At 48.1% G+C, this 24801-nt stretch overlaps 1 protein-coding gene across 1 annotated transcript in view; it reads right to left on the bottom strand.

Moving 5' to 3' along the window:
• DNAH2 (dynein axonemal heavy chain 2) overlaps positions 1 to 24801 on the bottom strand; it is a gene marked incomplete at its 5' end in the record, with an annotated part of 86419 nt that overhangs the window by 16950 nt on the left and 44668 nt on the right. Inside the window, 27 exons of the mRNA XM_079904217.1 lie at positions 2640 to 2756; positions 2895 to 3064; positions 3754 to 3895; positions 4066 to 4182; positions 4393 to 4603; positions 5894 to 6033; positions 6145 to 6277; positions 7707 to 7846; positions 8125 to 8285; positions 8533 to 8700; positions 9054 to 9203; positions 9361 to 9491; positions 9621 to 9706; positions 9906 to 10094; positions 10840 to 10944; positions 11935 to 12159; positions 12312 to 12510; positions 12840 to 12931; positions 13111 to 13263; positions 14928 to 15086; positions 15178 to 15315; positions 15833 to 15969; positions 16182 to 16299; positions 16525 to 16743; positions 23590 to 23715; positions 23998 to 24150; positions 24480 to 24607. Of these exons, the coding sequence (XP_079760343.1) occupies positions 2640 to 2756; positions 2895 to 3064; positions 3754 to 3895; positions 4066 to 4182; positions 4393 to 4603; positions 5894 to 6033; positions 6145 to 6277; positions 7707 to 7846; positions 8125 to 8285; positions 8533 to 8700; positions 9054 to 9203; positions 9361 to 9491; positions 9621 to 9706; positions 9906 to 10094; positions 10840 to 10944; positions 11935 to 12159; positions 12312 to 12510; positions 12840 to 12931; positions 13111 to 13263; positions 14928 to 15086; positions 15178 to 15315; positions 15833 to 15969; positions 16182 to 16299; positions 16525 to 16743; positions 23590 to 23715; positions 23998 to 24150; positions 24480 to 24607 (4007 nt within the window). The remainder of the gene's footprint in view (positions 1 to 2639; positions 2757 to 2894; positions 3065 to 3753; positions 3896 to 4065; positions 4183 to 4392; positions 4604 to 5893; positions 6034 to 6144; positions 6278 to 7706; positions 7847 to 8124; positions 8286 to 8532; positions 8701 to 9053; positions 9204 to 9360; positions 9492 to 9620; positions 9707 to 9905; positions 10095 to 10839; positions 10945 to 11934; positions 12160 to 12311; positions 12511 to 12839; positions 12932 to 13110; positions 13264 to 14927; positions 15087 to 15177; positions 15316 to 15832; positions 15970 to 16181; positions 16300 to 16524; positions 16744 to 23589; positions 23716 to 23997; positions 24151 to 24479; positions 24608 to 24801) is intronic.

The following is a 24801-nucleotide window of genomic DNA, read 5'->3' on the forward strand; positions in this document are numbered from 1 at the left end:
GCAGCCATGGCTCACGGGCCCAGCCGCTCCGCGGCATGTGGGATCTTCCCGGACCGGGGCACGAACCCGCGTCCCCTGCATCGGCAGGCGGACTCTCAACCACTGCGCCACCAGGGAAGCCCTTAATCTTTTTTTAATTAAAAATTATTATGAAACATTTCAAACCTAGAAAAGAGACTAATATAAGCAATACCTATATACCCATCACCTAGATTTAACAGTTGTTAACATTTTGCTATATTTATTCCATCAACTTGTTTTTTGCCAAAGTATCTTAAATTGCAAACTCATGACATTTCAACCTTAAATACCTCATAAGGCATCTCATTTTTTAAAAAGGACATAATCACGGCATCATTATCACACCTAACATCATCTTTATCTTTTTTTGAAAATAACTTTTCCCATTTATGTCTTTTTTTTTTACACTATTGAAATTTTATTTTTTTTTCAAGAAACAGGATTTTATAATAATTTCTTTTGCTGTGTAATACAGCTTTTATATTGTATGATGTTTTCTTCTTTTTTTTAAACATCTTTATTGAGGTATAATTTTGAATAGTGAATATGTTTCACATGAATCAACATTCTGAAGGAACGAAAACATATAGAGTGAAGGGACCATCTTCCTCCTACTCCAGCCCCCAGCCCCCAGCACCCAGCACCCAGCCCCAGCCCCAGCCTGAGAGAGAACCACTATTGCCAGTTTCTTTTCTTTTTTAAATTTATTTTTGGCTGCGCTGGGTCTTCGTTGCTGTGCGTGGGCTTTCTCTACTTGTGGAGAGCGGGGGCTACTCTTCTTTGCGGTGCGCGGGCTTCTCATCGCGGTGGCTTCTCTTGTTGCAGAGCACGGGCTCTAGGCGTGCGGGTTTAGCACGCCGCATATGGGATCTTCATGGACCAGGGCTCGAACCCATGTCCCCTGCATTGGCAGGCGGATTCTTAACCACTGCGCCACCAGGGAAGCCTCTGAGTGAAAGTCGTTAAGCCAACCCTGTGATATTCTGACCTTGGCAGGTGGCTGCAGCTTTTTCCAGGGGTGAGTGGCTATTTCTATAGAGGCAGGATGTTTGAAGGAGGGCAACTTCTAGGAAACTGGACTTGGGCAGAGGAAATACGTAGTCTGCAAGGGTGGCCTTAATTAAGAGCATTGCAGTGGGCTTCCCTGGTGGCGCAGTGGTTAAGAATCTGCCTGCCAATGCAGGGGACACGGGTTTGAGCCCTGGTCCGGGAAGATCCCACGTGCCGCGGAGCAACTAAGCCTGTGCGCCACAACTACTGAGCCTGCGCTCTAGAGCCCGTGAGCCACAACTACTGAAGCCTGTGCGCCTACAGCCTGTGCTCCACAACAAGAGAAGCCACCACAATGAGAAGCCCGCGCACCGCAATGAAGAGTAGCACCCGCTCTCTGCAACTAGAGAAAGCCCGCGTGCAGCAACGAAGACCCAACGCAGCCAAAAATAAATAAATAAAATTTTTTTTAAAAAAAGATAGCATCAACCAAGTTAGAGGGCAAGTGAAAATGAAAAACTTGGAAGCAATGAATCTGTCTTTCCAAAAGGGAAATGGTTAAATAAATGATGGTCTACAAAAAAAAAAAAAACACAAAAGAAAGACTTCCTTGGTGGTCTAGTGGTTAAGACTCCGCGCTTCCACTGCAGGGGGCACAGGTTCAAACCCGGGTCAGGGAACTAAGATCCTGCAAGCTGCGTGGCACGGCCATTTAAAAAAAGAAAAATGATGGTCTAGCTATCTACTGGCATAACACGCAGCGGTCAAAAGAAAGCAGGAACTCTTTATACACTGATACAGAACAATCTTCGATATATAAGTCAGTAATATAGCAAGGTGCAGAACAGTGTGTGTAAGTAATGTAAAAAAAAAAAAAGAAAAGAAATTTTGCCGAAACAATAATCTGTAATATGGGTTGCTTTCAAGGGAGCAGAGCTGGTGGCTAGAGAGTAGAAGGTGGGAGAGAGAATTCTTACTGGATATGCTTTTGTACTTTTTAAATTTCAAACCATGTGGATGTATTTATATTACCTATCAAATCAATGATAGAAAATTAAATGATAGACTGAAAGAATTTTGAACTCTTGATAATAACATATTCTGCCTGGTTAGGGAGTTACTTGTGCATATATCTTGTAGGAAATCACCTTCTGGATCGTCTAGCCCACTCACAGGAAATACCCCTCTCTACCTCCAGATGACCCCATCCCCTCCCCAGGCTCCAAAGCCCCCACATTCCTCCAGGTCCAAGCAGCAGTGTGACACCTTTGTCCCATCCCCCCGGCAAAGACACATTTGCCACACGGATTTCATCGGCTACTGTCTCAGGGTCCCTCTCCAAAGGGCCCCCAACGAAGGATGGCAGACATTGCCGGCTCCCCCGTCAGTCTTGGGAAGGGCTCCTTGGGGACAGTGCCCCTGTGTGTTTGTAACCCTCTCAGTCAGCTTAGCTTTCTGAGCCAGAGGCAGACTTGTCTAAACAAGGCACAGACAGGGAGGCAGACAGGACTGTAAGGGAGAGGGGAGTAGAATTTGACAGGGAAAATTAAACAGTCAGGAAGCATCCCTCAGAAATCTGGGAGAGGGACCACCTCGGAAAACGGAAAACGCGTGTTTTCCGTGCTCACCTCACGCAGCTTCTCCTGGGCCTCGGCCAGGGCCGCCTGCTTCTCCTGAAGCTGGGCCAACGCAGTGTTCATGCGGATCCGCTTGGGCTCCACCACCCGGTACAGCCGCCCGTACAGCTGCGGGGAGACAGCAGGCACCCTCTTACCCGCCACCCACTCACCTGCCCGTGATCCTTCCTTCCCACTTGGGTCTTCCATCCCCCCTCCTCCTGGGCCGGCCTCACTGTTCCCCCCTCCCCACTGGCCACCGCTTACCTCCATGGCGCGAACCCACATGCAGAGGGACTTGGCAGCCAGCGACACGCGGCCGATGATGTCAGGCTGGAAGTCCGGCTGGGCGCAGTAGGCCCCGATCTTCTTCAGGACCTTATCTGAGATATTGTCCTTATCAAAGTTGATCAGTGACTTGATGAAGTTCTGTTCCCCTGTGGGATGAAGGTAGGGGGCCTCAGCCAGAGGGCCCAGCCCCCCTCCTCATCCAGGCCACATGCTTCCTGGGCTCAGTTCCCAAGGCCAGCATATCTGCCCTCATCCCGAGCTCCTTCTGCTGACCTTGCTCCCTCCTCTAGACCCTCGAAGCTCCCAGGGCCTCCAGGACCTCCGCAGCCTCAACTCCCATCACTTACCTTCAACGCTCTCAGCCCGACTGCCCCACACACCACTCTTTCTATATACTCTGCACCTTCCTCTAGGGCAGGGGCCACCAAACTACAGCTTACAGGCTACATCCTACCACCAGAACTCAGAGCAGGAAAACTATCGCAAGAATAAAACAGAAAGACTCTTTATATCCATTTTCTGATTCTTGTGTTTTTGGAGGATGGGCGAGCGAAGACATTCCTGTCCTTGGATTCTGGGATATATTCCTATAATTCCTATAGCTTTATGAAATTTTTTTTTTTTTTTGCTTAAATTAAGATGAGTCATTTTCTGTAACTTACAACCAAAGAAACTTGACTGACATTTATGCCTTCTCTTCCTTCCTGGGCTCTGTGCTTTGAGGGTTGGTACAATGCATCCTTCATCTCTGTCTCTCCGAGTGCCTGACACCCAGCAGATGATTAGGGAATGCTGGGTGGACTCACGTTAATTACCTTCCGGATCCCTGGCTTACCTAGCTGCCTCTTGGCCTCTACCCAGGTGGGCTCGTTGCCTCGGAGAATCATGACTGCCTGCAACACCATCTCCACTTGGGCAGGGGGCCGTCCATAAGACTTGATCTCTCCTATATCCTTCTTGTTCAAAGACTCCAGGGCCTGTGAAAAGGGATTAACTTGGGGACAAGAGTCAACTCAGGTGGTAAGACAGCTTCCTTTATGGAGATAGGACCCAGCTGAAGTTCCCCTCTTCTTCCCTACTTCCCCAGGGACTTTGAGAACAAAGAAGGCCGGCCCCACCCCCTTCCTGAGCCCTCCCACCCCGATACCCGCATGGCCTCTTCCAGGGCTGGCAATGCCTCTTCTAGATCCTTCTGGGCATTGTCAGCCAGTGCCTTGCACTTAACTTCCTCGATTGCAATCTTCTCACTATTGGCTGTGACAGCCTACGGATAAAAAGAAAACGAGGGTTTTGACTTCACCTTGAGCAAAAGTGGCGGTGACGGTGCTGGCGGCAAGAGAAAGAGAAAGCTAAAGAAAACATGAGGAGTGGAACTCCCATTCCCTGCTCTGTAACCAGTGGAGACTGGGAAGCCCCTGCCCAGTGGGTGCGGGGTGTAGGGGGCACGAGGGGCAGGGGAAGGGGGCGGGGGCACCTTCTGCTGCTCATCCGCTTCCCGCTTCTGCTGCACAATGATGACCAGGTACTCCTCGCATTGTTTCTGGAACTCAGCCACCTTTTTCTTGGCATCCTCCAGCTCCAAAGACATCACTTCCACCTTTTCCCTAGTTTCATCGATCTTAGACAACCCCGTCCGCAGCTTATTGGCTTGGTCCAGCAGCTCCTGCCGCTTCTCTGCCAGCAACCTAGGGGACAGAGTAGGATCGGTGCCTCAGGAGCCGGGGCACCCAGAAAGGAGAGGCCCATTTAGTCTCTTCCTTCCCAGAGCGGCTCTGGGCCCTGTCTTCCTGCCCGTGGCCACCAACACCATCCTGGTCAGATTTTTATCATTTCCTGCCTGGATCATTGCCAGCAGCCTCCCAACCGGTCTTCCTGCTTCCAGACTCTCGTGCCTCCGATTTATTCTACACACCGCTGTCAGAATCCGCTTGCTTGCTACTGTTTTCATCACACCACTTCCCTACTTGAGACTCTTCCCCGCTGTGCAGCAGACAGGGGGGCTGCAGTGAACCAGAAAACACAAACTTCTCTCAAGGGGGCGGCCATCTCTGGGCTCCAACCTGTTTTTTCCCATTTGAGAACGAATGTGGGCTCAGTATTGCCACAATTTCTGATGCTTCGAGACAGACTGGAAATCAGGAGTTTTCTAAGGCTCCCCAAGTTTTAAATGTTGGCGACTCACTCAAAAATGAGTTTTAACACTGTACAGCCAAAGGAAAATGTCTATGCAAGATTGTTTTCTGGATTAAGTAATAATAGGCATGTGAAGAGCTTAACGCAGTGACTGGGAAATCCTAAACAGGATGTTAGCCTATGTACCCAGGGAAGGCAAGGACTTTATTTTGTTAACTGGCATATGTATTACAAGCATCTAAAAGAGTGCCTGGCACAGAGTAGGTACTCAAAAATATATTTTATATGAATGAATATTGGCTATCATTATTATTACAAACGGCTTTTTCTTCACCTTTGAAATACTAAATCCAATAAATGAGGGTTTTTTTACCTTCTTATATCCTTCAAAGCAAATTATTGTGTTGTGCACATAAAAACTCAGTCAGTACAACTTAATGAATGAATATACAATTCTTGGGAATGGTGGAAAGTCTAGAAGATGTCAAAGGCAGAGAGAAGAGGACCTACATTGTCATATATACCCATAATAGAATGTCACAGTTGTATTGTGGTTGGGAAGAGAGACATCATTCTAGAAGATAAGGACAGAGAGGTGTATAAAGTGGTCACAGCCAGAGGGCCCCTGAGATGGCCATGTCCCCTGGAAACCCCATCTCTCTGTTTAACTTCCTGGACAGAATCAAGGTCTCTGGCATCTCTGCCATCCCACATCAACATCCCAGTCCTCGAGCGGGTCCCCTTGGCCAGCTCCCGGATATTTTCCCTGACTTCATTTCACCAAGCACCCTCGAAAGACACCAAGCTCCCTGGCCCTCTGTGCCCCCTACTCTTCATCGTACTTTTTATATCCAGATACAAGTTCCAGGTAGTTGGTGGGTGTGACGTAGTTGTATCTTCGAAGTTCCAGCAGCATCTTCTGGGAATACTGAGCCACTGACCAGTGCATGGTGACGAAGATCTGGGCCACCTTCCTGTGGATCTGAGGCCAATTCATAGAGGAGGTGAGACAGAGCAAGAGTAAAGGCAGACAGAGAACAGAAATGGGCGGGAGGTGCAGGGGGGTGAGGAAAGGTGGGGAGGAGGGCCTCACGTTCTCCTGCGTCCCCAGGTCTGCTCCCACCAGATACTTCTCAGCCACCTCCAGCAGGGCCTCGCGGGGCCACTCTGAGAACCAGTTGATGGTTGTGCAGTTCACCAAGGCTGGGTACTGGCGGATCCAGTTCCTGGCGTGGGTTTCGAGAGGCAGTTAAGCCCAATCGCAGACTCAGCCTCCAGCGAGGGGCTTCGTCACAGCCCCACCCACTCCCCAGGAACCTAAAAGCCCCACCCCCGTGCCCCTGTGTCTCCTTGTCCAGGTTTTGCTCCCCTCAGAGCTGATTCAGTGCAGGGTTTAGAAACAGGTTCTGCGGTCAGAAAGACCCGATTCCACACCAACTAGGTGTGGATCTCGGGGCAAGTGATATAATCTTTTGAACGTCATTTCCCTTAGCTCTAAAATGGGAATAACAAAACATACTGACTAGACTTGTTAGGGGATTCAATGGGGTGACACATGTAAAATGCTTAGCACAGAGCCTGGTACATGGTAAATATGCCATAAACCAAAAAGATTAAAAGATAAACAAAATGGTAACCCAAACCGCCTCTCTGCACAAGTTCTCTGTCGTCCTATTTTCCAATGCCCTTGAAAATCTAGTCATACCAAGAATGGATCAAATGTGGTGTATACACACGATGGAATATTATTCCTTAAAGAGGCCTTAAAGAGGCAGGAGATTCTGACACCTGCTACAGCATGGATGAACCTTGAGGACGTTACGCTAAGTGAGATAAGCCAGTTACAAAAAGACAGATACTGTATGATTCCACCTCTACGTGGTATCTAGAGTGGTCGCTCACAGAAATAGAAAGTAGAAGGGTGGTTGCCAGGGCCTGGGGGTGGTGGGGGAGATGGGCAGTTGTCCAGTGGGTATAGAGTTACAGTTTTGCACAATGAGAATGTTCCCGAAATCTGTTGCACAACAGTGTGAATATACTTAACACGGCTGAGCTGTATACTTAAAAACGGTTAGAGACTTCCCTGGTCCCTAGAGTGGTTAAGACTCTGCGCTCCCAATGCAGGGGGCCCAGGTTCAATCCCTGGTCAGGGAACTAGATCCTGCACGCATGCCGCAACTAAGAAGGCTGTATGCCACAACTAAAGATCCCGTGTGCCACAACTAAGACCTGGCAACCAAGATAAATAAATAAACATTTTTTTTTTTAATTTAAGAACTTCTCTTTAGCAAAAACAAAAAAACGCCAAAAACTTAAAGAAAGTGAAGAGACAAGCCACAAATCTGAAAAAAATATGGCTAAAATGATTAAATTTTATGTGTGTTTTTAACCACAATTAAAAATTTAAAAACAAAACATAAAAACCACCTCCATCTTCCGGAAAAATAAAGAAATCTGATACACCAAAAGGCTCCCATGTAAGCAGCAGGAACGTGCTGAAGGAAACACAGGCTATGTCCAGGAGACGGGGTGTACAGGGCTGGAGAGGCCAGCGCCATTCCGGAGTCTTGCCGGAAGAAGGCACAGAGGCCAGAACCGGGGAGGAGGACCCCGCGATGAGTGGGGGCCTCGAGGGAGAAGGCTGTAACAAGTCACCTGAAGGGGTCGCCCACGGGGCTGAGGCAGAGGACGATGTGCAGGTTGTTCCGCACGCGCTCGGTGAAGTAGGCGAAGAGGCTGTCCGAGGACTCGGGCACCTGCTCGGCGCGGGCCTGCTCTATGATGAGCGTCTGGATCTGCGTGGAAGCCGCAGTCAGAGGGCTGAGGTTCCAAGGGCAGAACCCAGGGCTGGAGGGAGGAGGGAGCAGCGGGTGGCGCTGGGCTCACAGGGTGTGGGTTTTAAAGCAGCTCGGCCCACTAGCGTCCCGCGAGGGAGGATGGCAGAAGAGGAAGCACCACCTAATGGGGGGCTGGAGGGAGGGGGTGCTACGGCAGCATCCTCTGGGATTAGGTGAGAAGGGGTTAGTTAGGAAGGCCAAAGAACCAACTGGTAGTGGGTGTGGAAGGATCGCACCTCTTCAAATTCATCCGCCTTGTAGAGATTGGGGACCTCGCCTGAGCTGAGGATGTTGTTAATGTCCTCTAGGAATGATTCGTCAGCAACCTGGGTGTCCACAAAAAGGAAGGACGTGGCCTTGAGCTCTACCCCAGCCTGGAGATACAGACGCTTGATATCTGGGCCAGAGGAGACAGAAACTCTCTTCAGATTCAGCATCCTGTCCCTCCTTCCCCTTCTGAGATTCAGGAGCCCTCCCCCAGCTGGCAACACATACATGACACCGTCCTGTACCCCACCTGGGGCCTGGCGCGGCTCCCTACCCGGCTTCCATCCCTCCTCTCACTTGTCATCACAGGAAGTTCAGGCATCTGATCTTTCACTCCCAGCCCCAAACCCTCTTCCATCTCAGAAACCCAGCGTTACCGTCTCGGAATTCCTGCTTTCGATAATGTTTGGTGACCTCAATCTGGAAGGTGATGTACTCGCAGATGGATGAGGCCAAGCGGGCCAGACTCTGGCGTCCGCTGCCCCCAATGCCCACCAAGAGCATGTTGCCCCGAGGCTGTCCAATGACCCGCACAATCCGTGTGACTGGAGGGTAGGGGGTAGGGGGTGGGGGTAATGAGTTGGTTGAACAACCTCAGGGGACCTCCAGGCCCTAGGCTGGGGACTGGGACGACTAAAACTGCAGTAGAGGAACCAGGCAGCGTGGCAAGAGGTTGGTGTCTGAAGCACTCGTAGCAATTCAACTCTCAACGTCCACCATCTCTGTTAAACACCATCATCAAGGAAAAGCCCACCCATGGCCACAAGCACATCTGGGGTTAGGGAGGAAGGCAACTTCTGAGACTTGATTTGGGAGCAACCTGGGAAGAGATCCCCATTTCCTTGGAATATCCCATAACTGGGATGCTGGAGAAGGGATGGGAGCAGGAGGTGCTCACTGTGTTCAATGGCCTCTCGGAAGAGCACCAGCTGCATTGGCACGACGGCGGGTGACAGGTTGTACTCATTTAGCGCCGTCTCCATGGCTGTCCTCAGGACCGTCAGATCCGTCAGGTCTTCGTACACCTTGGGCTCCCGCAGGAAGTCCCCTGGGTCATGGGAAGAGGGGGGCAGATCTCAAATGCCTGGTCCTCCCCAGGCTTCCCCAAAGGGCCCTACGCATCCATGGGACTTGGTGCCCCGCCTCCCCTTCTAACCCATCTCTTAAGGGTCTCCAGCCTAGAGGGGCCACAGCTCCCAGCTCACCAAAGATGGGAGAACGTTTGTTGGGACAAAGGTTATGAAATGTGAGGTCAAAGAAGGAGCCGAGTTTGTCACTTATGATGCCCACGAAGGCTTCCATGTCTGCCGTGTCAACTAGTCGGTCAGAGAAGACTCTGTTGGGAGGGAGCTGGGGTGAGATCTGGGAATGAAGAGGAGCGTGGCCTTGGGGAAGGGACAGGCGGGTGCGGGGGTGGAGGCTTCAGCTTGGGAAGGCCTGGACCTGGCAGGCACAGCTACCTCACCTGAAACATTCATGGATCCAGAGTCGTGTGATGCTGGACTTGGTATCGTGAAAGTCCTTGCTGGCTCTCAGCATGCCCTGGAAAACCTAGGGAAGGGGCGTGGCTAGTGGGATGGAGGGAGGGAAGAGAGTCCCTCCAGAAGTTTTAGAGAAAGCAGCATTCCCGGATGGGGGTGGTTTGGGGTGTGTGGGCTGCTACTGAGCTCCAAGGCTTACCTTGAGGAGAGGAGAATGCCTCCAAGGAGGCTGTGCTGGGCTAAAGGGGCAAGGTCTGACAGAATTTCACCTTGGAGATGTCTCGAAGGTTGAAGAGGTAGTGGATCTTGGCAGGCGTGGGCAGGAAGCGCTGTACCACAGTGTTGTACACATCCAAGGTGGCCTTGGTCACCACATCCCCAGTGGGCTTCACCTCTTCCTCAAAGTCCTGGAGCTTCTGATTGATCATGGTGCCGAATATCCGGAGGATCTGCGACTCCTAGAAACAGGCTCTCAGGCTCAACATTGCAGGCTCATGACCTTTCACCCAAGGGGGGGGCTAGGGTCAGGGGAGAAAAGCACTTGTCTTGGGGGCAGCATTTAAGGGGGGCACAAAAAAACCTCAGAAATCAAGAGAAATAATGCTTTAGTGTAGTATTTAAAAATCAAGATTAATGCAAACGGTCCACGATGAACAAATACGAACATTTTAAATAAAGACGGGATCCGTATTGCTGGTTTTTCCTTTTGCCTCAGGCTCTCATGAGGCTCAGCACGGTACTATACTGACCTTGTACTTATTTAAAATTTTGGCATCTTGTTCATTGTGAATTTTTGGCATAAATTTTTTTTAACGTTACATGAAAAATATTATTTCTCTTGACTTCTGAGGGCTCTGGGTGCCCCTGAGTGCCTCCCTTGCCTCACCCCAGCCCTGGGCCGCTCCCAGCTCTCTGCTTTGGAGGCTCTACCTTCCTTGTCTGTTTGGTCCCCACTCTCTGCCCACTGGGACTGTTAGGCTTCACATGCCGGAGCCAGGCTACACTCTCACCCTGCAGCTCTCCTAGCTCAGCAGAAGCAAGGCTCCTGCAGAGAGCGGTCTCCCCTTCACGTATCATAGCTCCCTGAGTGCAACTCAGCCCTGGGGGTCCTTGGGCCCCTCTGTGATCTGCCCCGTCGTTCTCTGAGCCACAGATGGCTTTGCCTTCTACAGTCCCCTCCCCCAGACCTCAGGATGCCCTCACCGTAGGGAAGGTCATGTTGATGATGTTGAAGCGACTCTGCAGCCTTGGGGAGATGACGGTCCGTCCACCCCCGGAAGGGCCCATGGCAGCCATCAGGAACATGTCCTAGAGAGCAAAGACCAGATGGGGTGGGGGGTGGGGTGGGGGGTGGAGACAGGCGAGAGGATGGGAAGAGAGGGAGCATGGAAATAGGGAGGATGTGAGAGGAGCCATGAGGAAGAGAGGAGATGGAGGGACAAACAGGAAGAGGGAAGACAGGGACAGAAAGAGCAGGAAGAAACACGGAGTAGAAGGGGCAGGGAAAGGTGAGGGGAAGGAAGGGATTTGGGACACTTTTACAGAATTACTAAAGTAATGTATTTGTTCTTATTTCATCATTATAATCCATGTTCCCAAATTGGAAAATAGAGGTAAGTTAAGAAAACAACATTTGATTACGTCTTCTAGACTTTCTCTTCTTTTCTATTTTAAATAAATAAATAAATAAATATATATATATATATATATATACACACACACACACACACACACGTATCTGTGTATGTATGTGCGTGTTTTTTCTCAGAAACGTATGAATATGTTATTAGGTGAGTTTTGGACCCCGAGGGCCAGACAGATGAGTGCCCCAGATATCAGGCTGGAATGGCTGCCCATTGATTCAGGAAAAAGAAACAAGACATTCAGAATCCCATGGGAGAAAAGCCAGGACTGAAGGGAGACACCTGGATTCTGGGTGGGGAGCGGAGGTGGTTACTGAAACAGTGGGAGGTGGAGAGGCCTGGAGACGTGGTTATGGGCAGCTCTGGTTGGCATCAGTGTTGCCATGGGAGCAAGGAATAAGAGGCCTGGGAAAGGAGTGGAAGTTGGAGGACAGGCTCCCTTGGTCAGGAAGCACAGGACAGTCAGTGAGGAGGGTTACTAACAGGAATTGATAACCTAGGAGCCAGATGTCTGGGTCCTGAGAAAGGCAGGACAGTCCTGTGCGGGGAGGAACATAGGCTTACAGGATTCTATCCTGGGGTCCCAGAGGAGCGGGGACTGAACCCATCATGGGCGGGAACGGAGGCCTGAAGAACAAATTTTCGGGATGCTTACTCGAATGTACTTGATGGTCTGCTTTGTTCGATCATACCAGAAGCCATAGTCAATCCAGAGGCGAATCAGCTCCAGGGGGGGCTGGGACCCAAACGTGTCCTTAGCTGGCATATTTAGGTCATCCATGAAGGTGATCATGCTTTTGCCTCCAAATGGCACATAGACACCCTTGGTTCGCTTCTCCACCCTGCTCTCAATGATGCTCTGCACGTTATTGGATGTGGTCTGGTGAAAAAGGCACAGAATGAATGCTTGGGTCCCCCAGGAGAAATACGGGGTTAGAGAGGAGTGTCGACCAGGCACTTGGATCCCAAGGGGGAGCAGAGGCAGGGAAAGAGCAGGGAGCTGGCGGCCTGGCCCTGGGTCCTGCCACACACCTGCGCAGACATGTTGACAGTGAGCACTGACCACTGGCTGGAGGGCAAGGACTGCAGGACACTCTGAGCGATGGACGTCTTTCCAGTCCCCACGGGACCCACCAGCAGGACGGGGTTCTGGTTGGCCACCAAGGTGCTCACCAGGTAGTTGTAGCGGACAGTGTCAACGGTGGGCACCGTGATCTTGTAGAAGGGGAAGCTGGTGGGGAAAGGGACTGTGTCTCAAGATCGTGGCCCGCTCCTTTCTAACTCCCGCTTCCTTCTGCCCCGCAGTGTTTATCCTCCTCCGGCATCACCACTCTCTAATCGCCAAGCCTGCCTCCTGCGGGGTCCGGGGATCAGGCATTCTCCTGAAGGACCCTGTCCCATTTCCTCTAGATCCCACTTCCCGCACTGGAAAGCCATCTCTGCCTTGGGATCCACCCTCTCTTCCTACAGCTCACTTTTGCACCCCTCTTTGGCTCTCTCACCACATCGCCCACCCACCGCAGCCCCAAGCCTGACCCACCCCCCAGGTCCGGCTCTCACTTTGGAGGGTAGCGCCAACTCTTTGGGAGCTTCTCCTCAAATGATGTCCAATTCCGCATCTTGGGGTCCACAAAATACTCGTACACTGTGTCCTGAGGAGGGAACGTGTGGCGGGTTACCAAAGCCTTCCTTTAGCTTTTCCCTGCCCAGAAAAAGCGCTCACAGACCACTGGGCAGAAGAAAGAGAGCTGGGCGGCAGGCTGAGGCTCAAGAAGAGTGTTAAGGATCAGGGAGGCAGAAAAATAGGGCAGCTGGGTTTGAGGGCCCTGACCTTGTTGGGGAAAGTGCCCTCAATCTCTCGGAGGTAACTGTCGATCTTCTTGCGGCCCTCCTCATCCACGGAGGCACACACAGACCAGATCATGCTGAACACAAATGTCAGCTCTACCATGGAGACAAAGTTCTCACCATCAGCTGGGTTCACCTGGGTGCAAAAGGAGAAACGGAAATACCATAAATCTGTAAGAGGTGGAGGCGTCTAATTTTGGCAGCTCATCACAAAGGCTTAGAGTTTCCCTCCCTTCCTGGTTCTGTTTGGAAAACCATATGGCTGTAGATAAACCTAAGTCAAAACATTTCAATTAAACCTACTAAGTTTCAGCGACACGGTGGGAAATTGCGTTGAGACTCCACTGTCTACCATATTGAATCCAGAATCTTTAGTCTGTCCTTCCAGCTCAACACACATCTCACCATCCTCTTCTCGGGGTCTCTGCTGCAGCGAAGAGGGGTTGTAACACCTCCAACACCATCCACCCATCACCCACCCTGCCCAGCGGGAACTGACTCTTGTGTCTCTGTGTTTTTGCAAAAGCCATTCCCTTTACCTAGACTGCCCTCCTCTCTTTGTTTTGTTCATCAGCGTTCTTCCCCCTACCCAGTCCTCCTTAGCAGCGGGGTGCCATTGACACTATATTACTGTCCTTTTCCCCTATGTCATTTTGCAACTTCACCGACATGGTTTTAATTTATATTAACCATACCAGGAATGGCACACACTGTTATAGATCTTAATTGTCATATAACTTTATATTAATAGTTGAGTGATCTGTCAATGTCCTTAAAGACAATATGAACCATTTCTAGGCAGTAATTTAATCTCAACAGAAAAATACTCAATTTTGGTCCTTACTCCAAAATTCTAAACCAAACAAAAATTTTCTTAAATATCAGTTAATCTGAAAATTTCTAAAACCCCTCATCAGATTAGGTGGGGAGCTCCTCCCAGCAGAAACAGTATCCCAGGGTCTTCCCCAGCGGTCCAGTGGTTAAGACTTCACCTTACAATGCAGGGGGTGCGGGTTCAATCCCTGATTGGGGAGCTAAGATCCCACATGCCTTGCAGCCAAAAAAACAAAACATAGGGGCTTCCCTGGTGGCGCAGTGGTTGAAAGTCCGCCTGCCGATGCAGGGGACGCGGGTTCGTGCCCCGGTCCGGGAAGATCCCACATGCCGCGGAGCGGCTGGGCCCGTGAGCCATGGCCGCTGAACCTGCGCGTCCGGAGCCTGTGCTCCGCAACGGGAGAGGCCACAACGGTGAGAGGCCCGCGTACCACCAAAAAAAAAAAAAAAAAAACATAAAACAGAAGCAATATTGTAACAAATTCAGTAAAGACTTTAAAAGTGGTCCCTATCCAAAAAAAAAAAAATTCTTAAAAAACAAACAAAAAAGAAACAGTATCCTAAGGCCTCACAGATTCCAAGACTTAATATTTAATTTTTGAAAGGATGGAGAAATGAGGAACCAAATGAACTATCCTCAGCTCCCAGATATGGGCAGGAAATTACAGTGAGACCCATTGTGTACTATGTCTGATTTAGAGTCCTTAGTTTGGCCTCCCAGTGTGCATGCACATGTGCGCGCGTGAGCACACACACGCGCATGCAAATACACACACGCGCACACACACACACACACACACACACACACACACACACACCCCGCTCGCTGCCTCCACGGTTGGTGAGGCCTCCCCTTGGAGTCTCTGCTCCACTCAAGCCTCATGTTCCAATTGTGTCTCAGACACACCACTTCCCTGAAGTTGTCCCGGGAGGTCGAGAGCCCTTCCTGCCCTGGTCCCCCCTCACCCCATTCTCTGGTGTGGCCAGGGCTGAGTACAGATTGCAGAGGGAGATGATGCCGCTGTATTCCGGGAGGGGCACCAGCTCGTGGCAGTTTTTCTTCTTAAAGGTCAGCATCTTGTTGATGAACTTTTCGAACATGCGCTGAAGAGGCTCTGCCTCTACCTGGAGTTGAATAAGCAGGGGCTCTGAATTATTCTTGTGTCCCCTCCGCAGGCCCCACCGGTTCCTTTCCTCTCCTCCATTCCCTTCGTACCTTTGGCCTCTTCTCCAGCCATGACTGAACGTAGGGCTTCCAGCCCAGGTCAGCGTAGTCAGTGTACACCACCCCGCAGCGAGACACAGTGGCTGGGGAGGCCGCTGCCAAGTTTTCCACTTCGAACAGGAGAGACACCTATGGATATACTTGGTCAGAACCTTGTCTTTCCCTCAGTAATAAAAACACCCAGAATTCTGATGCCCCAAGGTGTCTCTACTGAGTACCACGTGTGGCAGGATGAATAAAGACCTAAGCTTTACAAATGATTTGTTTGTTAAAAGAAATCAGGGTTTATTCAAGGTCATCCTTATGAAAAATCACTCTCTCGCTCACATTGTTTGAGCGGGTGGGAAAGGGTGGCCTTTACAAGAGCCCACGAATTGTAACTCTGGGTGCACAACGGAAGGTCATCCCTCATATGTCAGTGGCAATGAGGCTGCCTCAGTCCACACAGTGCGTCCTAATACATCGTGTTTTCTATACAGTTGTCCTCAGAGTCTGTGGTAAGACAGGCATTTCTTCTTCAGTCACAGGTTGCCCTGAATCCAGGCATCCTCCTCCTAGGCGTTCCTATAGAACTTCCCCTTCTTGTTGGATGCCCCTGCTCTTCCCCTTAGCCCTGCCCCAGGCCCTCCAGTTTCCACTCCCGAACCTGCTCAGGCATCGCGATGCGCTCTCCGTTGATAAGGGTCAGCACTTTGTTATCGTCCATGACAGAGTTCATGCTCTCAATCCACAGTGTGTCCACAGGGCCATCGAAAAGGATCCACTTCTCATCCGGCTTCTCGTCTTGGTCGGAGGTAGATGATAAGGAAACCAGAGCTTTGTTACCCAGCCCTCCCTCCACGCTCATCTCCCTGGAGACGCAAGCAGTTGCTTCCTGGTGATCTCCGCGTTCCCCAAGCATTTTTTCCCCCAAAATGAGCTTTCTATCCCCAGACTGCCCACCCACACAGGAGATTTAGGCATCTGCTCTCCCTGCCCCAAGATCCTTTGGGTACCTGCACAAGCCGTCCGCATGACACTGGACAGGACGCCGTCTGTCCATTCATTACTGTTGAGGTCATATTCCCCATACAGCTCCCCTAGGGACAGTGCCTTAGGGTTCAAAGGGAACTCCTAAAAATGACACAGGAAGGGGGTTTTGAGCTGCCGGCTGACACAATCCCAAGATGTCCCTTTATTTCCAGGTATTTGTATTTGGCCCCTGTCTCTCTCACCCCTCCCAGGCCGCCCTCCTGGTCTGCACCACCCTCCCAGACACCTACGCACCCCTGCCCCCAGCCTCACTGTCTTCCTGCTACTCAAGTCTCCTCCAGTGGCCCCACTGTCCCAGGTCCGTACTCTGACAATGTTGAAGTTGGGCTCTCCGGCGCGGCACAGGGAGGACAAGGACGACTGAAGAATTCTCCACGAGGCAGTCTTGCCGCTGCCTGTGCAGCCCACGATCATGGTGGAGTGACGGGAGTTCTTGGTTTCATACAGCTGGATAACCTTGGTGAGGGTGAACGGGATGGTCTGCAGGCCCATATCCCGAATCTCCTGCTCAATGGCCTCCCGCAGCTGAGAGAAGGGAAAATACAGGAAGCGGAAGAAAAAGGGTGCGGCTTGTAAGGGACTTTCAAAAGCTCACCGATACCTGGAAGGATAATGTGCAAACCATTAAAAATTGCACCAGGGCCCTCCGCACCCTGACAGTTGTTTGTTCCTTGGGAGGCTGGCCAATTGCAGAGTTGAGAGATTGGGCTCTGGAGTCAGCCAGCCTGGGGCCCCAGCTTTCAGCTATGTGAAGCTGAGCAAGTTAACTTCTTTGAGCCTCAGTTTCCTAATCTGTTAAATGGGAGTAATGATGGTACTTCCCGCATAGGGCTGTTGTATTAGGTAAGATAGTCAATGTAAAACACAATGTCTGACACACAGCTCTACACATCTTTTCTAATATCATTCAACAAATATTTATTAAGCCTCTAAAGTGTGTGCCAAGCAGTGTGCTGGGTGCTGAGAACAAATTAGTGTTCATCCTATCGCACAGCCCACAGTCTGGTGGGGGAGCCAGACATTAAACAAATCATCACCTAAGTTAAAAAGATGAAAACTCAAATTCAAAAAGATACATGCACCTCAATGTTCATAGCAGCACTATTTACAATAGCCAAGACATGGAAGCAACCTAAATGCTTGTCAACAGATGAATGGATCAAGAAGATGTGGTATATTTATACAATGAAATATTACTCAGCCATAAAAAAGAATGAAATAATACCATTTGCAGCAACATGGATGAATCTAGAGATTATCATCTTAAGTCAGAGAGAGAAAGACAAATATCACATGATATTACTTACATGTGGAATCTAAAAAAATGATACAAATGAACTAATTTACAAAACAGAAACAGACTCATAGACATTGAAAACAAACTCATGGTTACCAAAGGGGGAAAGGCGTGGATAAATTAGGGGTTTGAGATTAACAGATACAAACTACTATATATAAAATAAACAAGGACCTACTATATAGCACAGGGAACTATATATAATATCTTATAATAACCTATAATAGAAAAGAATGTGAAAAAATATATATATATATAACTAAGTCACTTTAGGGCTTCCCTGGTGGTGCAGTGGTTGAGAGTCCGCCTGACGATGCAGGGGACACAGGTTCGTGCCCCAGTCTGGGAAGATTCCCACATGCCGCGGAGCGGCTAGGCCTGTGAGCCATGGCCGCTGAGCCTGCGCGTCCGGAGCCTGTGCTCCGCAACGGGAGAGGCCACAACAGTGACAGGCCCGCGTACCACAAAAAAAACTAAGTCACTTTGCTGTACACCTGAAACTAACACAACATTGTAAATCAACTATACTCCATTAAAAATTTTAAAAACAAAAATGAAAAATAAAGAAATGCTTATAGAACCATGACCCATGTGGGTCCCAGAAGAGTGTGACATTTTTAAATACACAGCCAATGCAACCAAGTAAGTTCAAACAATGCAAGATTTTACTTGTATCTCTCAAACACCACTAACAGGCCTCACCCCTACTACTTCCCTCCACTGTCTGAGAATTAGTTGAATTAGCATGTTTGGGTGTATTTGTGTGTGTGTGCGTGTTTAGCATCATGCCAAAAGTTTAAAATGTCATATTTTCTATTTACTCAGTTTAAAATATCCTGTAATTTCTTCTTTGACCCATGAGTTACTTAGAATTGTATTGCCTAATTTCCAAACATTTGGAATAATTATATATTGTGACGAATTTCTAGTTTAATTCTATTGTGGTCAGAGATCATCCTCTGTGTAATTTTCAATCATTTGACGTTTATGAGACCGCTACTTAATAATCCAGCACACAGTCAATTTTGGTAAACGCTCCTTGCATACTTGAGAAGAATATGTGTCTGCAATTATATGCATATAATGTTCTACATGTGTCAGGTCAAATCTGTTAAAAGCATTCAAATCCGCATCTTTTAAAAAAATATTTATTTACTTATTCATTTTATTTTTGGCCATGTCGGGTCTTAGTTGTGGCATGCGGGAACTTTCCCTGTGGGGCACAGGCTCTTTGTTGCAGTGCTCGGGTTTCTCTCTAGTTGTGGCACGCGGGCTCAGTAGTCGTGGCTCACGGGCTTAGTTGCCCCATGGCATGTGGGATCTTAGTTCCCTGACCAGGGATCAAACCCATGTCCCCTGCATTGGAAGGCAGATTCTTAACCACTGGACCACCAGGGAAGTCCCTCAAATCCGTATCTTTATGGATTTTTTTTCTTTTTTTTGGCCACAACACACAACTTGTGGGATCTTAGTTCCGGGACCAGGATTGAACCCGGGCCATGGCAGTGAAAGCACTGAGTCCTAACCAGTGGACTGCCAGGAAACTCCCTTTATGGATTTTTTTATCCGCTTATTTTATCAATTTCTGAGAGAAGCATGTCAAGATTTCCCACTAGGGTTGTGGATTTATCTGTTTCTACTTTTAGTTCTGTCGATTTTGTTTTATGCATTTTCTAGCTCTATTATTAAGTGCATACAAATTTAGAATGCCATACCTTTCTGAGCATAGGCCCTTTTATCATTATGCAATGTCCCCCTTTATCTTTAATATTCTTCTCGCCATAAAGTCCACTTTGCCTGATATCAGTAGAGTTAACATTGTGATCAGAAAATGTGTTCTGAATTAATTCCCTTGAAATTTTTGAGGCAGATTTATGACCTTTACATGGTCAAGTAACCTAAATATTCTATGTATGCTTGAAAAAAATGGTTATTCTTCAGTTATTGAATGCAATTGCTGTCAATGTCTTGATTAACTCAAGATTGATTGTGTTGTTCAAATCTTCTTTAACAAAACTGACTTTTAGTCTGCTTGGCCTATCAGTTACTGGGAGATGTGAAGAGCGCCACTACGATTGTAGATTTGTCTATTTCTCTTTGAAATTCTGAAAAATTTTGTTCTATTTATTTTGAGGCCATATTATTAGATGCATGCAAATTTAGAATTGTTGTATCTTCCTGGTGAATTGAACTTTTTATTATTATGAAGCGACTCTATTTCTGGTAATTCATTTTGCCTTAAGATCTATGTTGTCTGATATTGCTACCCCAGCTTCCTTTTGATTAGTGTCTACCTGATGTATTTTTCTAGTCTTTGACTCTCCACCCTTCGTCTTTACGTTTTACATGTGTCTCTTGTAAACAGTATTAAATATTAATATAACAATGTATATGATTCAATACATGATTATTTTTCCTTTCCTGCACAACTTTTTGGTTTTCCCTAGGGGTTAACAGTTGCTCTGGTTTTTTGTTTGCTTAGTTTTTAATATACTGATCTTTAACTCAACTCCAAACTCTGCCAGTTGACTAAGTCTCTCAAAACTTTTATTCTCACCAGGTATCGATTTCCTCTTCTTAAAGAAGTCTGGGGACTTCCCTGGTGGTCCAGTGGTGCAGAGTCCACCTTACAATGCAGGGGACGTGGGTTCGATCCCTGGTCTGGGAACTAAAATTCCACATGCCACGGGGCAACTAAGCCCACATGCCAGAACTACTGAGCTCGCGTGCCTCAACTAGAGAGCCTGCATGCCGCAAACTACAGAGCCCACGCGCTCTGGAGCCCTAGAGCCCACGCGCCACAGCTAGAAAAGAGAAAGACCCGTGCGCCACAATGAAAGATCCCGCACGCCTCAACAAAGATCTCATGTGCTGCAACTAAGACCCAATGCAGCCAAAAATAAATAAAATAAATAAATAAATCATATTTTTTAAAAAATCTTAAAAAAAAAAAAAAAAGAAGTCTGCCTGAACCTTCAGATTTGCTTCAGTTTGGATTGGCTTCTCTCTTTGTCTGGTGCACAATTGTCATCCCGTGTCCTCTATCTTCCTCTTTCTTGGAATGCTCCTGCATTGTGGTAGAGCACATCCTCTGGTAGCTTTCTGAGAAAAGGATGCAGTGGAGGTAATTTTTTGTTTTTTTTGGAGAGTCTGCTTGTCTGAAATATCTCTGATCTAGCTTCCTATGTGACAGGTTGTCTGCGTGTAGCATTTGAGGTTGGAAATAATTTTCCTTCAGAATGTTGAAGCCTGCTTCATTGTTTACAGAGCCAATATTGCTACTGAGAAGTCCAACATTCTAATTCTTGATCTTTTGCATGTCATCTCTTTTTTTTTCTCCCTTTTTGGAAGCTTGTTAAATCTTCTCCTTTTCCTAGTGTTTTAAAATTTCACAATGCTGGGCCTTGGTAAGGATTTGTTTTATCTATTATGTCATGCATTTATAGATCCTTTAATTATGGAAACTTAGATGCTACAGTTCTGGGGATTCTTCGTGAATTGTTTCATTACTGATCCTGGCCTCCTCCATTTTCTCTGTTCCTCCTTTTTTTGGAACTGCTGGTATTTCAGTGTTGTCTTTCCTAGACTGGCACTTGAATCTTAATCTCTTTCCCGCTTTGTCTGCTCTGCTCTATTCTCTGGAATATTCCTTTTCCAATAGCATTTCATCAGTACTTCATGGATACAATACCTTAATCTTCTCTCTGAGTATACTAATGATAGATTTATTTTAAAAACTTTTCTTCTCTCTGCATTATCTATTTTCTCCAGTTTGCTTTTTCCTATTTGTTTTGGCTGCTTTCATGTTAGAGGCCTTCCTCAGATGGGTGGTGAGCCTTGGTTTTCGGCTCATATATAAGGGTGGAGGACTAAAGAGCTGAATGGAAGCTCTGAGTGTGTGAGTGGGGCCTGTAGACTGTGAGTGTCACTGTAGATGATTTATCTGGGACTTCCGTGGGGACATTTCCATTGTCGATGTCTTGTTCGTTCCTCTTGGGACAGAGAGATTCCCCAGAGAGAACTCTTGCAATTTCCTGGCTGGCTGGCTGCCGGCATGCTGGGGGCTTCAGAGAAGGCTAAGGGTCTCAGCATTCAATGTGTAAACATTCACTTAATCCCCATTTTTAATAGAGTTTTCTCCCGCCCTCAACTATACCATGTGTCCCCCAGACCAGAGACCTACTATTGTTACCCTCTAGCCTTCCACCAAAGTGGGAGAGGCACGGCTATCCAGGGTCGCAGAGAAGGGGAGACCTGCTCCCAAGACTGTTTGCTGCCAATCCTTCTCATTTCAGCTACACCTCCTTTACTCACTCCCCCCACCTACTCCCAACTCACAATTCTCCCCACTTCCAGCCTCTCAGGTTTGCTGAGTAAGTCACAACTTGATTCATTTATTTCCCATGTCACAATTTTGCTGTCATTGCCTCTCCCATTCTCCCCACCCTTTCGGGTATAGACGCCTTATTTGTAAAAATCTCTTTAGAGTAGTTGTAGCAGGTTTTCAAAAGGAAACAAAATTGTTTTTAATCCACCTTTTTATCTGGAAGTCCTCCCTGTGAGTTGCTGGATTTTTAACATTTCGATTATAATATTTTTTCATTTGTAGGAACGCTGTTGGTTCTTTTCAATCCTACTTTGTTTAGAAGTCTCTTGTTCCTGGATCACAGTTTCAAGCTCCTCTCTTGTTTCTTTACTTTTATTTATTTCTTTGTTCATTTTGCTGTGCTGTGCGGCTTGCCCTTGCGGGATCTTAGCTCCCCGACCAGGTATCAAACCCTTGCCCTTGGCAGTGAAAGTGCAGAGTCCTAACCACTGGACCACCAGGGAATTCCCCTCTCTTATTTCTTTAAACATATTAAATTTAGTTATTTCTAGAATTCTGTGCTGATTATTTTCCATCTTTGAAGTCTTTGTGGATCTGATTCCGTTTTGTTGTTCTTTGGCATCCCATTCATAGTATCTTGTTTCCTTGTGTGTTTTGTGATTTTTGACCAGAAGCTGCTCATTTTCTTGGACTTTCATGAGAATTCTTTGAGGCTTAAGTTGAAGCTTCATTATTCTAGAAATAATTTGCATTTGCTTCTGCCAGTCACTTGGGGGAGACACTAACAAACTGGAAATACTTTAAATTAAGTTCTAAATTTGAGATTTGGGGCATTACACATTAAAATAAATTATGACCAGGAACCATGTGAGGGCTGACTTGTGGTTAGGAAATCTCAAAGGAGATTTTGCCCCTTCCTCTCATCATCAAAGGTCATGACAAGCATGTTTCTTTACTGCATGGACCCTCGTCAGTGGTGGGTTTCTCATTTTCCCACTTACTGAAGGTGTTTTCCTTTGTGGACGGAAGTTTATGCATGACTGGGTTTTCTGTTATACCTCAAAATGTGGGCTGCTTCATCTCCTACCCCCAGTGCCTTATGTTCAACAAAAACTTTCGGGGAGAAATCCAGCTTTCTCATTCACTTGCCTCCCTGCTTTTACTCCCCCTCCTCATCCCAGGATTCTTTCTTTCTTGCCAGTTTAGCAATACATTTTAAAAGATGTATTTTTATATTTTTATCCAGCATTTTAGTGGTTTCAACCGAAAGAATCATTCAGGGTATCTAAACTACCATACTGCCAGAGAAGAAAATTCCTACACTTTCTAAAATGCTCCTTCCTTGGCCTCTTCCATCCCACTCCTCTCACATATCAAAGAGCTCCTAGCAGTCTCTCCTCAAAACTCCCTGAATGAGAAGACAGGTAGAGACAGGAGAGGGCTACCAGGTAGAAAGTAGAAAGGCCAGGGGATCAGCGGTCTCAGTGAAGTCAAGGAACTGATGAGTAAGAGTACTTGAGCTGCTGAGTCAGGGAGTAGGGAGTTGAGGTGAGAAAGTAGAATGTTTGAATAGGCCTGTATGGTTTTATAGATAAGGAAGCCCAAAGAGAGGCCAACTGTGTTGCTCAAAGTCACAGCCAGTGAATGGACAGCTAGTGAAGGGCAGAACGAGGCCTGGAGGCCAGGTGTCCTGTTTCCAGACCCACATTCACACATGAGGTCAGGGAGCGTCTTGAGGAACAGATACCTTGCCGTAGTCAATGACCGGCAGCTCGATGCTGGGGAACAGATCTTGCACAATGGCATTGAAGAGCGGCACGTCCACTGAAGTTAGCTTGGCGATGTTCATGTCTCTCATCGAGAGCAGCAGAACCTGAATGGGAAAAGACAGAGACTCAGGCTCGCGAAGCCAGGAACGAGGTACTCATTAGGCCCTTCCTCTCCAACTGGGTGAGAAGCAGGAGCTAAGAACCATGGATACATCCGAGCTAGTCTTTAGCGATAGGACAGGTGGAACTCAGGCAACACCTGAGGGGAGGGGCAGGAGGGCGGGAAGCCTAAGCTAGCGAAAGTAAGGATCTCAAAAACTTCAGTGAAGGCGCATAGGACCAGTGACAGTGGAGGTTAAGGTCCGACGGTCGTGTCCTCAATCTACCTCTTCATCAGACAGATCCGGCTGCAGGCGGCGCTTCTTGCCAGCGCAGTGCAGGAGGGAGGTGAGGGCACGTAGGCCAAAGTCATAATGGTCCTGTCTGGAGAGCTGCTGCACGGCCAGCGAGTAAAGTGTGTACACCTTCTTGGCCAGAATCTGGAGAACAAAATAGAGGAGGAAACAATCCATCTCCCCACCAATCCCTCTGCTTCATGTAGGGACAGTTACAGATCCAAGAAGCTAGGTCCCGGGACTTGGAGCGGCTGGGAAGGGCCCTGTGCACAATCCTAATGAGAAGATCCTGGGAATCGCGTCATCAAGGACTAGTGACACCACAGAGGGGAGACCTCCCTCCATATCCCACTGACAGCCATGTAAGTTCCTCGTAGGATAAGCTGATTATGAGGCCTCCAGGGGGTTCTTCGGTCCAGAGAATAATCACGGAAGGGAAATAAAGTGTTGGAGACAAGAGGTTATCAGAATACCTTGCAGTTGCCAAATCCTTCCCCAAAGAGAATGATTTCTGCAATGAGGGTAGCATCGGGCACCACCATGGCAACTGGACGGAACATGGATTTAAGATTATCAGGAAGCTCTGTGCGACCAGCATAGCCTGGAAAACAGCGCCATTTATTCAGAATCCATACTGCTTCCCAAAGACCTACTTCCCAATCAGTCCCATTTTCCCCATCCCCAGCTCCATCCCTAACTCTCTCCCCAGCTCCAACTCTGAGACCTCTTCCTTTCTCATCTCAGCCCTGGCTCTTCCCACACCACTTTGCTCTTCTTTCCTACCCCTGGTCCTTT

Source organism: Stenella coeruleoalba, assembly GCF_951394435.1.
Source record: "Stenella coeruleoalba genome assembly, chromosome: 19".
Lineage (NCBI taxonomy): Eukaryota > Metazoa > Chordata > Mammalia > Artiodactyla > Delphinidae > Stenella > Stenella coeruleoalba.